This window comes from Trachemys scripta, chromosome 1, assembly GCF_013100865.1.
Source record: "Trachemys scripta elegans isolate TJP31775 chromosome 1, CAS_Tse_1.0, whole genome shotgun sequence".
Lineage (NCBI taxonomy): Eukaryota > Metazoa > Chordata > Testudines > Emydidae > Trachemys > Trachemys scripta.
In genome coordinates this window covers 120,805,018-120,820,427 of record NC_048298.1, presented here as the reverse complement: position 1 = coordinate 120,820,427, position 15,410 = coordinate 120,805,018, and the positions used below count along the sequence as shown (strand labels likewise).

At 44.9% G+C, this 15,410-nt stretch overlaps 1 protein-coding gene across 1 annotated transcript in view; it reads right to left on the bottom strand.

Moving 5' to 3' along the window:
- SAMM50 (SAMM50 sorting and assembly machinery component) overlaps positions 1-11,913 on the bottom strand; it is a 37,853-nt gene extending 25,940 nt beyond the window's left edge. The window contains exons 1-4 of the mRNA XM_034783626.1: positions 11,754-11,913; positions 7,497-7,607; positions 3,438-3,539; positions 1,480-1,567 (exon numbers count right to left, since the gene is read on the bottom strand). Of these exons, the coding sequence (XP_034639517.1) occupies positions 1,480-1,567; positions 3,438-3,539; positions 7,497-7,607; positions 11,754-11,774 (322 nt within the window). The 5' untranslated portion in view covers positions 11,775-11,913. The remainder of the gene's footprint in view (positions 1-1,479; positions 1,568-3,437; positions 3,540-7,496; positions 7,608-11,753) is intronic.
- Positions 11,914-15,410: the final 3,497 nt, after the last annotated feature.

Genomic DNA, 15,410 nt, shown 5'->3' with positions numbered 1-15,410 from the left:
CTACCAAATTCACAGTCCATTTTGGTCAATTTCACGGTCATAGGATTTTAAAAAAATCATAAATTTCATGATTTCAGATATTTAAATCTCAAATTTCAGTGTTGTAACCGTAGGGGTCCTGATCCAAAAAAGAGTTTGGGGGGGGGGGGGGGGGGGGGGGTCAAGTTTATTGTAGGGGGTGTTGCAATACTACTATCCTTATTTCTGCGCTGCTGCTGGTGGCAGCATTGCTGTCGGAGCTGGGCAGCCAGAGAGCAGCAGCTGCTGGCTGGGAAACCAGATTTCATGGTCCGTGACACGTTTTTAATGAATTTGGTAGGGCCCTATCTATAAGCATATACTTGCAAAACTCTTTTTGCAGAACTAGTGTGTATCCTATGCAAGTAGGCTATGTACACCCCATCTGTGCACCAAGGCTCTTAGCACCATGTGAGCTCCTAGCATGCTGCTATGTAACAGATTTGGAAATGTGGATCCAGATAGAAATGGATTCATTTAGCACATTACATGTGTGTGGCAGTGCAAGCTACTGCTTAAGTGTACAGTTCTGTAGATCAGATACAAGCTATAAAACAGAAGATGCTGACACATGGTAATTTAAAGATCTTTTTTTTCCATGGTCATGGTAACACATTTGATCAATTCAAAATAAACATTGATATTAAAATGACATAATACAACTCTTTACTGGACATTTTGAAGTGATGTTAAGGAGAGTAACTGAAAACAATGCAAAACTGATACTGTATCAGACAAGTCAGTCAGACAGCATGCATATTTACAAAAAAAAATATATGGTAAAAAAAAATGTTATGGTTGCAAAATCAAACACTCGACAGTTAAGAAATTGCCTGTGCAATCTTAATTCAGCCCCCCCTTCTGCATATGAATTATGATACTGCCTTTAATTACATGATCACATACTATATTTTTCCGGAGAACCCCTGCCTTCTTCAATGAAAAAGTAGTTGCTCATTATTTCTTATTAGTACTCTCGTTCAACGTGTGGACACAAACACACCAAAACCTGCACTAAATACAAAATTATTAATTTTCTCATAGGCATTTCTATGGTGGTCTCACTATATCAGAATACTTCAAGCATGAATATATTCATCTTCACAATCTGTCCATGACATTAAGTGGTACTAATCTTCATTATCTGGAGAACTGTGGTACAGAGATAAAGGACAAAACTGTCAAGTGTTCACTAATTTTGGATGCCCTACTTGAGAAATCTAGGGCCAAATTTTTCAGAGTACAGCCCTTTATATGTTCAAATCACTGTTCCACCCATTTCAGCTGCAGTTGTGAACGCTGAACACTTTGGCAAATCTGGCCCCAGGTGTTTCACAATAGGCAGTCAGAAAATGAGGAACACATGATTAATGATCACCTGTGAAGATCCTGGTTTAAGTGCTTTGCCTGGCATTTTACAGGCACTCTGGGGCACAAGGAGGAATAGAATCCAATTCTTACCTTGACATGTATCAATCAGAACTTCCACCTGCCTAAAAATTCCTAGACGGAGCAACTTTTCACGAGCTTCATGTGATTTTCTCATTACCTATAGAATGAGAGAAGAAATTTGGATTGCACCTTGCCAAGGAATCACTGGTACAATGGCTAAATAGCACAAGGAGATTCACACGTCATTCATAGATTTTGAAGGGCTTCTATATACATTACAACATAAATCGATTCAGGATCTACTTCAATACCCAGATGCAAGAAGATAAGTTAAACAGAGCATCCACCTCAATTTGCCGGTTTTGTTAACTTGCAGCTTTACAATATTGAAACATCCTTGCTTATCAATTTTCTTTAAAACATTTTTAAAAAAGGAAAAACCCTTTCTGAACCATATCAGAGTTGACAAACTAAGATCTTAATGTCTCATTTGGATTCCTTATGTTTATCAACTGACTATACATTAAACTCAAAAGTGTAGATAAAAATCTTTCACGTGTTAATTATTGAATTGAGTACTTACAGAAGGAGCTAGCTATAAAGAACAAATAAGGGCTTTTCTACAAAAGGAAACTGATCAGCAGGACTGTTATATACAATGTTGTAGCAGTGTCGGTACCAGGATATTAGAGACACCAGGTGGGTGATGTAATATCTTTTATTGGACTAATTCTCTTGGTGACTGAGACAAGCTTTTGAGCTTACAGGACCTGAAGAAAAGCTCTGTGTACACTCGAAAGCTTGCCTCTTTCACCAACAGAAGCTGGTGCAAAAAAGGGAATTACCTCAGCAGAACTCTAGCAATATAAAGGCGGGCAGCAGCAATGAAAGCTTCCCCACATTGTCCTGCCAACCTTATTCTAGAGAGACGTCTACTCAAGAGTGAGAGAATATCCATACGGATTCAGACTTCAATCCCAGATGACAATGCCACCAAAGTGCTAACTCTGATAGCTGATGTCTTTTCTTTTTAAAGAACTGAATACAACTACATAACATAAGTACATAATAAAGTGTGATTCCACTCTGAAAAGGGACTGAAAAAACATCATGGTGTTCTGTGTATGGCAGGGGTGGGCAAACTATGGCCCGCAGGCCAAATCCGGCCCGCCAGCAGTTTTAAGCTGGCCCTTGAGGTTCCACTGGGGAGCAGGCTCTGGGGTTTGCCTCGCTCCAGCTAGGGAGCAGGGTTGTGGGCCGCTCCATGCGGCTCCTGGAAGCAGCGGCATGGCCCTCTCTGGCTCCTATGTGCTCCAATGGCCCCCTCCAGTGCTCCAACAGAGAAGGGATATGGCCGCTGCTTCCAGGAGCCACCTGAGGTAGCCTGCCCCGCTGAGCCTCTCCCCACGCCCCAAACTCCCGCCCCAGCCCTGATCTCCCTCCCGCCCTCCAAATCCCTCAGTCCCAGCCCAGAGCACCCTCCAATACCCCAAACTCCTCATCCCCAGAGCCCTCCCCCCGCACCTCACCCCCCTGCTCCAGCCCAGAGCCCTCTCCTGCACCTTGAACTCCTCATTTCTGGTCCCACCCCAGAGCCCACACCCCCTCCTGCACCCCAACCCCAATTTTGTGAGCATTCATGGCCCACCATACAATTTCTATTCCCAGATGTAGCCCTTGGGCCAAAAAGTTTGCCCACCCCTGGTGTATGGTATCATCTCAATTTATAAGAAAACAAAATAATTTTTCAATCAGTTCTTCACATTTAACCTGGTCTAAAAGTCAAACTGGGTTTTTCTTTCTTGGGAATCATCAGTAGTAGCAAAGACATTGCAGACTAGTACAGACTAGTAGCACAAGTGACAAGAAGCTGGGCTGATGGGATACTCCTATCGCCTATTTTTTTTTTTTTTAAAACTACTTTTGGCTTGTAGGTTTACTCATCTAATTAGTACCTGTAAGTGCTTGGTAAATTTTTCAAGTCTGGAGTATTTTGCAGAGCAGATGCAACTCACTACAATACTTACATCAATGAGGTTTTTAGCCTTGAAAAGGTCACCAATTTCGTACATGATAATGTCATCTTTAGTCCTTCCAAGTCCATCAAAGTGTACATGTTGGACCACCACCTAAACATAAGATGACTATTAACAACACAAATTTAAAACCACCTAGACACAAATAATACTGTAGTCTGACTGAAGGTACAAGAATATAGGATTCACTTGTGAATTAGTATAAATTTATAATATCAGGGAGCAATACAATAATCAATCCTGGATTGTAGTTAATTATTTCCATTAACAAGAATTATGTTGAAAAACAGGTTTCCTAACTCAAAATCAAGAATTACAGGAAAAGACACTAAGAGTCCATAGCTACTAGGATTTTCGTGTCAGATCTTTATGCACAAGTCAGTCATTGGCTAAAACTATATGAACTTGAACACAAGTCCTAAACATATAGTTCTCTGTGTATTTCCTTCACCAGTTACACAAAAGCAGAGTTTAACTATACAGTCAAAAATAAGTCTCAGATACTGGAGTAAATATTAAACATTCCATCACCATCTGAACATTATAAACTAAAACACATAGCAAGGTCTACAATACTACAAAATACTAAATGATTTTTTTTAAACTCAAATTCTTGTTTGTCCATATAGCAAAGTACTGTAGCTAGTTTATCTAATGCATTATATTGATTAAATCTGCCTTATTTTCTCCAACCTTTTCAGTACATATAACTTTGGGACATATTACTCACTGCCAAAAAAACCAAACCAAAACAAAAACAAAACAAAAAACCCCAACCCCAAAAACAACCTCCCAAATAACCTCCTTTTTCTAATAAAATAGAAGACAGTTGCAACCTGCACTAGCAACGCGACAATAATAAATTGGTGTGCACATGTAATAGAATTAAAACTTTTTTTTATTAAGGAAAGAGACTTCATTACCAAGATTCCAGTGGGAGTGACTATGAACAAAGTCAAGAAAAGGAAACATCTTTAAAAATGAGAGCATTATGAGATGTCTCTTCTTTGCTGTATTGTTAAACATATTAAATGTATTTAACAACATCTTTTGTAGGAAAAACAGGGCTGATAAAAAATGATTATCTTTTTATTTTAATTGGATTTTATTTAAATTGAACAGGTTTTTTTTAAATAAACCTATTTAAAATTAAATATGAGACTGACAAGCTACATTAAGGCTAGCCTTGGCAGAATTCGATTTTTTTAAAATAATTTCAATGGATAGTATCTTGCTTATTTTTAAGTTTTTTAAATATTTTTGTTAATTTAAATGCTTATGGTTACAGGAAATTATGGAGGGCAAGACAATTATTTAATGACAGTAGATGCTGAGATTCTAAAAAGTTAAAGTTTTAGAACTGTTCAAACACAAATTGTCAACACCACATCGATATATACAAAGTAAATATCCTTAAATCAAACTATTAAGTTCCCAAGCAACATTTTTCTTACTATGCCTATCTGCACATTTATCATCACAGATGGAAATATTTCTTGTTGGTTTGTGTGTGTATGGTGAAATCGATGTTCATCAACATTTGCCAATAAAAATCTAACACCTCCAAACCTTGTTAACGCCTTAAATTAAACAGTAGATTTGCTTGCTAAGTTTTAAAGAAAGTCAGACACTGAACTGCTGGATGTCACTGGCTAAGCACCTGGAACCAGAGTTTATTGATGTGCTGAATCAACTTTTGACCACAGTAGCCTCTACTGCATGTGGAGAGAATATTTTTTTCATTTCAGTTTATTCAACTAGTTTAGTTGAACAACTAGTTCATTCAAAGATAAGAAACCAACTGGGAGCTGAAAAAGAAGGAAAGCTTGTTTTCCTCATCCAATCTATGAATAAAGCTAGGTGTGAGAGGATGAAATCTGCTAGTTCCAAAATCTTGAAGAACATGGTTGCCAGAAACAATTAGTTCAATTCACTAACTACAGATAATTAAGGCTATGATTTAGTCACAGAGATCACGGAAGTCACGGATTCCATGACTTCAGCCTGCAGGGCCCAGGAGCTGCAGGGTCCCCTGCTGCCTGCAGGGGGAGGGAACTGCAGGGTACCCCTGCCGCCTCTGGAGGCCCCCGGAGTTCCAAGGAACCCCTGAGTTCCTGGCTGAGGCAGCAGCCCTGAAGATGCAGACAGTGGGGGAACCACCAAGCTCCGGGCCACAGCTGGGGAACCCCCACAGCTCCCGGCTACAGCAGGCAGCCCCCCCAGACAGCGGGGGCACCCTGCAGCTCCTGGCCCCTGTGGGCGGACCCCCAGAGCTGCAGGTGGCAAGGGTACCCTGCAGCCCCCCACTGCTTCCAGCCATGGGCGGTGGGGGACCCTGGGGCTCCAACAGACAACCCACAGTGGGGGCCCCCACAGCTGCTACACAGCTGCCTTGCTGTAGGCGGTGTGGGGACCTGCAGATCCCCATTTTGTCACACATATTTTTAGTAAAAGTTACGGACAGGTCATGGCTTCTGTGAATTTTTCTTTATTGCCTGTGACCTGTCCCTGACTTTTACTGGAAATATCCATGACAAAATCTTAGCCTTACAGATAATATTTTGTTTAATATAGGAGTTTTAAATGTAAAATATGTTTTGCTAAACTTTGATAAATTTCTTATGTAACAAGCACTTTTATTTAAAAAAAATCTGTTTGTGCATTTAATTGAATTTCCATCTAAATAGAGCTTGACACAAATCACAAGTAAAAAATTAACCATCTAGTAAATAAGAAATGCATAATTCAACATTTTAACAATATAATATAAAAGTTAAGAATCTGAATAAATGTAAGTTAAGTTATATAATTGTTTAAATAAATGTGTACAGACAGTGCAGCCTCCTGGTTAGCAAAAAGCAGCACCAAATTCAGCATGAAAGCTATATTTAGTTGCAATTCAGCATGTTTTAATACTTATCAACCAATAGGAATCAACTTTTTATCAGGAAAAGAACAAAAAAGTACAAATGCAAAACATGATTAAAATCTATTATTTAAATCACTTTAATCACTGTTTGCCTATTTAAATCACTCGTTCAGAAGCCTAATTTTTTTTAGTAAAAACGGGAAGCACCAGAGAAGGGGGTCGGCTTATGAACAGGTATAGAGAGGGGAGAGGTGGGACACAGCCCCTCCCCCAACAGAGGGAGCAAGGAGAGGCAGCACAGCCAGCAGAGACAAAAGGGAAGAGGCGGGGCCAAAGTCTCTCCGCTTCTGGCCACGCTGCTCTCCCTGCAGCCTCCGAAGCAGCTGCAGCTCTGGGACTGGCAGGCTGCAGCTGTGCCGATTGGCCCCATCCCTCAGAGCAGGCTGTGGCCACGCCGCCCGGCCCCCCGGAGTACACTGCGGCCATGACACCCGGCCCAGCCCGCTGGAACATGCTGAGGCCACGCCGACCGGTCTGGCCCGCCAGAGTAGGCTGCGGCCGCGGCCGCACCGCCCAGCCTGCCGGAGCAGCTCCAGCCAGGCCAGAGACATTCTCCCCTGGCCCTCCCCAGATAAGGTGGGAAGGGATAGGATGGGGAGAGTGTGGGGGACCTGGGCTATGGGTGGGGTCATGTGGAGGGTGGTCACTCCCTTGACCCCCAGCTTCTCTCCTCTCCCCCCCCCCCCCCAAAAAAAAAACGTTTCCCCACCAGTTGCTGTCCCGGCCCATCAGGGTAAGCAGTTGGCACGCCGGGACACTTTGTTTACTTAGGTTTACCTCCGTGCCTGCAGACGCTAGAGGTAAACAAACCATCTCGGCCCACCATGATGGCCCGGGAGCCAAAGTTTGCTGACCCCTGAATTATAGGGTCAGCTTATGAATGGGTCATGAAAAATTTCCATTTTTTACTTATCCATCTTGGGGGGGGAGGGGGAGGGGTGGTCAGCTTATAAATGAACCGGCTTATGATCGAGTATATACAGTAATAACAAAGGAAGCCAGACATTACTGGATTCATTCTCTTCTCTTATATCTCAAATACTGGTTTGGGATATTCCCTACAAATAAAAGATTTAAATAAAAACAAAAACCACATTCACACCCATTGATTAGGAACTCACATCTTTGTTTTCAAGGACTTCCTGCTTGGCTTCAGGTTCAACTTCAACTAGTTCAGGTTCATCTCCTAAAGCACCAAAGTCAGACCCACTCACTGGAAGAGGCTCCAGACTCTGAATAAAATATATACACAAAATAATCTGTATTTTCTGTTTAATAAATTAAACATTTTGTACCACATCTAAGAGTTTTTTTCTTGTGAGGAAAATTCTCAACATTCTGCCCATCATATTATAAGGAATGACAATACACCTCTACCTCAATATAACGCTGTCCTCCGGAGCCAAAATATCTTACCACATTATAGGTGAAACCGCATTATATCGAACTTGCTTTGATCCGCCGGAGTGCGCAGCCCTGCCCCCCCAGAGCACCGCTTTACTGTATTATATCAGAATTTGTGTTATATCGGGTCACGTTATATTGGGATAGAGGTGTACCATAAATAGAAGAGAGAAAATACTGGGCATCACATTTATGTATTTGTACAGTATATATTTGCTGAAAGTTTTACTATAGATTGAATAATTTCCATGTTGAGAGTGTTTTCTTTAGTAAGATACGATATACAGTAAGTTATGTCTGCTTAGAAAGTACAGTATGCTTCTTTATCTCTACACGGTTTTGCAGGAGAACAAGTTCCTTTCCTTTGTAAAATTTCAAATATTTAACTTTTCTGATATTATTTACCAGCCCTTCAAAAATACTTGTATAATTCAATTTTTAATAGGCATCTACACTTCAGTCAGTTGTCTTATTTTTAAGGCATACTTTCACCATGTGAAGTGATAAGCAAAATTAAAGATATCAGAACATTTGGTTTAGGTGCCAAATGTCCAGAGAAACACAGGTTTTTCAGCATGTTACTTTGTTGTGTGGCTTAAATCTTTTTAGATTTGCGAACACAAGGTTTTCTTCCTATCACCAGTCCTCCGAACATCATTCTAAGAACATGACTCACCAATGTTGGAGTCTGCTTTTAAGATGAAAAGGTAAGTCAGTTCATTCAGTTTTCCAACTAAAAATGGGTTTGTTTGCTATAACTTACAGCATTATGAAATAAGAACAATAAAAACTTCACAAAGTCATGGAGTACCCTCTTACACTACTGCTGCTATCAGACTTCAGCAACAATCTCTATGGCAAGGTCACCAGCAGAGTATACCCTGCATCGCTTCAGGGAGAAGCTATTCTTTTGCAACACAGTAAATGCCATACTGCATCAGACCCAAGGTCCAACTAGTTCAATATCCTGTCTCTAACAACAACCAGTACCAGTTGAGTCAGAGGGAGGTTTCAGAAGACTGCAGTAGGGAGATGTGGGATAATCTGCCCCCACCTTAGGTCTTATTCTGATCTCTACCAGAGATTTGCTTAAATCTTAATACCCCCTTCAAAAATTGTATAATTAATTATGACAACTCTGGATATTCTTGATATCCATATAAATGTCCAATCATTTTTAGAATCTTACTAAGTTCTTAGTCTCAGTAACTTCCTGTAACAATAAATTCCACTGCCTAATTACATATTGTGTGAAAAGACATGCCTTTATCAATTTAAAATTTACCATCTTTTCATTTCACTGATTATTATGTTGGGGTTCTGGAACCAGAATGAAAAATACGAGCTAAGGCAACATATGCTGAAATTATACTATGCTATGACTTATGCAATATGTAAGCCGACGGCTCTGTTTTTGTGCATATTAGGTAACTTGAATCTAGGTATGGTACCTTAACTCCGAGTTTCTTGACTTAGAATCATAGAACTGAAGGGGGCCTCGAGAGGTCATTGCACTCATGGCAGGACTAAGTATTATCTAGACCACCCCTGACAGGTGTTTGTCCAACCTGTTCTTAAAAATCTCCAAGGACAGCGATTCCACAACCTCCTAGGCAATTTATTCCAGTGCTTAACCACCCCGACAGTTAGGACGTTTTTCCTAATGTCAAACCTATGTGGAAGTAGCGAAAGAACTGACAGGGATGTGAAGGGGATTTTCTCCGACACCTAAATTTCTCTTGCTGCAATTTAAGCCCACTGCCTCTTGTCCTATCCTCAGAGGTTAAGAAGAACCATTTTTCTCCCTCCTCCTAGTAACAACCTTTTATGTACTTGAAATCTTATGTCCCCTCTCAATCTTCTCTTTTCCAGACTAAACAAACCCAATTTTTTAAATCTTCCCTCATAGGTCATGTTTTCTAGACCTTTAATAATTTTTGTTGCTCTTCTCTGGACGTTCTCCAATTTGTCCATATCTTTCCTGAAATGCGGCGCCCAGAACAGGACACAATACTCCAGTTGAGGCCTAATCAGCACGGACTACAGCGGAAGAATTACTTCTCATGTCTTGCTTACAACACTCCTGCTAATAGATCCCAAAATAATGTTCACTTTTTTTGTAACGGTGTCACACTGGTGACTCATATTTAGCTTATGGTCCACTATGACCCCCAGATTCCTTTCTGTAGTACTACTTCCTAGATAGTCATTTCCCATTTTGTAGGTGCGCAATTGATTGTTCCTTCCTAAATGGAGTACACTGCTACCTCAATATAATGTGACCTAATATAACACGAATTTGGATATAACGCGGTAAAGCAGTGCTCCAGGGGGGGCAGGGCTGCGCACTCCGGTGGATCAAAGCAAGTTCAATATAACGCCATTTCACCTAAAACGCGGTAAGATTTTTTTGTCTCCTGAGGACAGTGTTATATCCAGGTAGAGGTGTACTTTGCATTAGTCCTCCTTGAATTTCATCCTATTTACTTCAGACCATTTCTCCAGATCATTTTGAATTTTAATCCTATTCTCCAAAGCACTTGCAACCCCTCCCAGCTTGGTATCGTCTGCAAACTTTACAAGTGTACTCTCTATGCCATTATCTAAATTATCTAATATATTATCTAAAACTTCCAAATGTTATTCAGAAAAGCCAAATATTTTAATGACTTTTATAGTTTTGGGGACACCAGTGCAAATATATGAGACTGCCAGGGAGGCGCGAACCACTTTGCATAAAAGCCGCAGCCCCCATCCCCATTCTTCTATGATCTCGGTCCTTCAGATTTATTATTAATTATTATTATTATATGTCACCACTTCCCAGTTTTAGATTACAGAAAGACAGGTGGTCCTTTGAAAACAGACAAAAGGTGTGCAACAGCAGACCCTAATCACAGGCACTTCAGAGAAGGAAGAAAGGACCTGGACAGAGAGTTAAACTCTTCCTGAGGAAATCAGTATGGAGAGCAAAGCCAAACCCTGGGCGGGGGCACCTATTCACCATATCAGTCCCTCCCTCTTCCTAGTACAGCCAAATGTCAGCAGTTGTGCAAAAGGGCCTGCCATCCAGAGCTGGTGCATCTGACACTCCCCGCCCCACGGGCCTACATCCCGCCTGCAGACCCTCATGGAGCGTACGTGAAATATTTCAAGTTAACTCGCCTGCCGCGCAGTTTGCCTTCCCCCAGCAGCAGCGTATTATTGCCTAGGCCGATAAATTCGCAGGGGGGGGGGCAAATTTATAATAGCAGCATTTTTGTAATCGCGGCATCAGTAACGCTGCAATTCTACCAATCATCGCGCGTACTGAAGCCATCAATGATGGTGCAATGCCATTTTGTAAACATACTCGCGAGAATCCTAAACTGCACCGGACCCCCGCTTAAAGATGGGGTTTTGGATCCACGCGCGGTCCCACGCTATAAGCAAAATTGCGCTATACGGACAGGCGTTCAAGTGAAGGCCCACTGTACTTGTAATTTTATTTATAATAAAACTTGTAAATGTTCAATTACTTTAATTTAGATTCATTTTAGTTCAAACGAATTTGTAAAAAAACTAAAACACGTTTATAGGGGGCCTGGGACGGCAAAGTCATTAAACCGCCACTGCCCACCGGGTAGTGACTCCACGCCGGGCAGGGGCCCCTGCTGCTGCTGCTGCAGCCGGTCATTGACACGCGGGGAAGGGAGAACCCTGCCGCCCCGGGCCCACGCTCACAGGGAACCGCCCCAGGCCCGTTGTTAGAGGGAGGCGAGGCGAGGCGGGGCGGGGCAGCCTCCCCCTCCCGGGATAAAGCCGCAGCCCGCGGGGAAGGGGTTGGGAGGCCCCCAGGGACCAAGGCCCCCCCCGCTACTCAGAGGCCCCCGGCCAGGCCGGGCCCGGCCCCGCTCCCGAAGGTCGCGCCAGCGGGCGCGGCTCCTCCTCTGCCCCGGGGCCCCACGCGCCAGCGGGGCCGGCAGGGACCTCACCCGCGCGTGCACCGTCCCCATGGCCGCGCCGCCGCCGCCGCCGAGCGGAGAGAGCAGCGATCCCACAGCGAGGGCAGCGCGCGACGGTCAGCACCGGCCCCACAGCAAAGACCGCGGCACGGAGGCAGCCATGACACCCGGGAGCTCCGCCCCCACCGGCTCTTATTGGCCAGCAGAGCTGAAAGGGGCGGAGCAAGCAGTGAAGTTCCCGGATGGGGTGGGAGCTAGGAAGCTCCGCCCCATGAAGGGAGGGGGGAGGCAAGCGAGAGGGGAGGATCAGGATGGGCCAAGTGGCAGGCCCGGGTGGAGGGCTGTTCCCCCGCTTCCCTAAAGCCGCAGCTGCGGCCGGAGGCTAAGTTACTGTGGAAGTTGGTGGCCTGGGCTTGGCAAAATTTAAAACTGGTCAATTAAAACATGGCGCACCACCAGCAAGGCAGGGCAAGGGCTGCAGCGTGCAGAAAAGGTGAGGTGGCGGCTAGAGCATTTCAAACGAGGGAGGCAGAAGATAACTTTCAGATTTCAGAGTAGCAGCTGTGTTAGTCTGTATCCGCAAAAAGAACAGGAGTACTTGTGGTACCTAGAGACTAACAAATTTATTTGGGTATAAGCTTTTGTGGGTTTGCTGTCAGTAACACCGGGCTGCAAGGGTGGTGTCTGTTTGCAAGTGACTGGTAGGTGGGGGGAGGAGTCTGGTCTTAGCTAACCTCATCCCCTGCTCCTCCACCTTGCAAGACACAAGCAGCAAAGTAGAGAGCCTTGCACTAGTTGATGTGAAAAAGACTTCAGTAGCAGAGGAACATAATGCCAAAACCAGTAGCCACACTGACCCTCGCACACATTCAGTCTCGCAGCATCATAGAGGTGCTGCCTTGTGCCAGTAAAATGTAAAAAGGCTTTTAGGCAGGGCTGGATTAACCTTTTGTGGGCCTGGCCCCAAACATATTTGTGGGCCCCCATGGAGGCAATTGAACATGGCGTGGTGAGGTCAGTCCCCAGAGCGAGGGGGAGCAGAGGCAGAGGTGAGCTGGGGTGGGGCAGGGAGCTGCGGGTGGGTGCAAAGCACCCATCGCTTTTTCCCTGTGGGTGCTCCAGCCCCAGAGCACCCAAGGAGTCGGCGCCTATGCCCCCAAGCCCCACCTCCTGGCCGCACTCACCAGCGCTGCTGGGAGGTGACTGTCTGCCGGGCTGAGCTGGCAGCGCAGCCAAGGCCAGTCCCAGGGCCGGGAATTGCTCTGGCCCCTTGGGAATGGCGCGATCAGCCAGGCCAGGACCTGCCCCGGCCAGGATCCCTCAAGATGCACTTCCCTGGAGGGGCCCAGCCAAGCCCTCCGCACTGTCTCCCCCTCCACCTGGTTGAGACTGCCCAGGCTTCTGCACCAGTCCCAAGTGGCTCAGCTCTGGGGAGACAGCTGGGGCCCCTCAAGTGGTGAGAAGCAGAGAGTGCCAAGAGCCAGAGGTGCACTGGGGTCCGGCCAGGGGTCTGAAAGGAGCAGGGGGTGGGGCCAGAGAGAAGCCTTTGGCCAGCCAGCAGTCAGGCTGAGAGGAGCAAATGGTGGGTGGGGGGAGCCAGTGGGGTCTCAGGGTGCAGTGCAAGCGGAGCAGGCCGGGGCCCTTTCTGAGCATGGGCCCAGCTCCATGGAGCCACACTCAGCCTTGCCATGGGAAAGGGGTCACCAATACAAAAATCAGTATACTAGATGCTGTACAAACATGTAACAAAAAGTTTACAGGCCACATATAAGGCAACTAAGTTGATATACGGGAGAAGGAAGCACAAGGCCTGGTTCTCCACTTAAGATTTATGGCAGCAGGGTGGTGACAAAAACCCCAGTGTAGAACACAGCTATGCCATCAGAAGCATGTTTCTGGTGATGTCATTTGTGGAAGAGAGCTCTGTGTAAAATCCAAGTTGTCGCTCACCAGCAGAATTTGGTCTAATAAAATAATATTACTTCACCCACTTCCGCTCTCTTGTTCCTATTCTGGCAAAAATAAATAAATAAATAAATGTTGGTGGATGGCTGCATCTCTACTAGGAGGCTATGTGGGCATAGGCTCTGTAGTATAGAAATAGCCCAAAGCATGGGTCAACACTGGTCCTTATGGAAGGCAGTGGGTTTGGCTCTGGAGGTTATAGGTCAGAGCTCTCTTTTCAGTTCAAAATAAACACATTCTTCATTTAGTTTTCCTCTCCCGAGATAAATAAATACCCTAGAGAATCAATGTTTATATACAACTTCCTTGTGTGTCTTATTCTGAGTGTTCTTGTATGTATCAAAGTAACCATCTTACCCTTATGCAATTCTCCTGCCAAGACTGTAAGAAAGCATTTCACTCCCTCCTCCTTCTCCCTCTCCCCCAAATCCCAATCCATTAATTGATCACGTTGTTAGCTTGGCATATTTAAGTGCTTTTTGAAAGTGAATTCAAAACATGGAGTGTCTCAGCCTTGTAAACTGATGGATAAGATATCCCTCAAATAACAATACATTCAAATGGGAAGGAGAAAGGTACCCAGTCGTGTTCATGAACCTTTATCACAATGGTGTCCAAAGTATAGCCCCAATGCTGTACTTGTGGGGCCTGCCTTACATGTTCTGATTCAGAAGCTAAGGTATCATTAGAAGAAGAAAAAAAAAAGTTTCTAGCCTGCACTGATGCAGAGATAATGTGAACAGACTATGAGTAATTCAGTGTCATCTGTCCAAGTCTTAAGGCAGTTTGAACCAAGACTCAGCTGCAAACACCTTGCCCCCTCTGACAGGGTGCCAGCTCTAAAGTCAAATGAGGATTCTTCAGAGTCAACCTTATCTATTTAAGCACTGATCATTTTAATGGAGGGACAGAGAGGAAGCAACAGACACTGGGTTGAGAACTGCAAGTTTCTGCAGGAAAGGAAATGCAGAGGAAAGAAGAGAGACTAGGAAGAAGAAAAAAATAGGATGGAGAAAGAAGAGCAACAAAGGGTTTGAAAAGCACTAGGGCAATTTAAAAATATTAAAATGCAAAGTTACAAACATCACATGTGGCACTTTAGTTGGTAGTCTCAGCAGAGAAGCCTAAGACTGTGTATGAAGCAAGGCTAATTAATACACTAATTTCCTTGAAAGCAAATAAATCCTTTAGCTCCGACAGGAAGCATATAGAGTAGGGTTACCATATCTCATAAATAAAAAAAGAGGACCCTCCACGGGCCATGGCCACGCCCATTTCCCCACCCCTAGCCCCGCCCCAACTCCGCCCCTTCCCCACCCTAACTCCGCCCCCTCCTCCCTCCCACTCCCAGCCAGGGGGAAAGGGCTGCCCCAGTGCTACCAGCTCCATGGTTTCCCGGGCAGCCCCCAGACCCTGCGCCCCCAGGCGGCGCTTCCCCAGCGCAGCTGGAGCCCGGGAGGGGAAGCACCCAGCCGGGGGCACAGGGACTGGAGGCTGGCCAGCAAACCGTGAAGCCGGTAGCGCTCGGGCTTTGGGCAGCCCCTATGCCTCCGGACCCTGTGCCCCCAGCTGGGCACTTCCCCTCCGGGGCTCCGGCGGCTCTGCGTAACTTACACTGTGTAAGTTACACAGAGCCGAAGAGGAGCAGAGCCCCAGCCGCTGGAGGCTCTGTTTAAGAGCCGGGCTGCCCCAGCGCTACCGGCTTCGGGCAGCCCTGTGCCT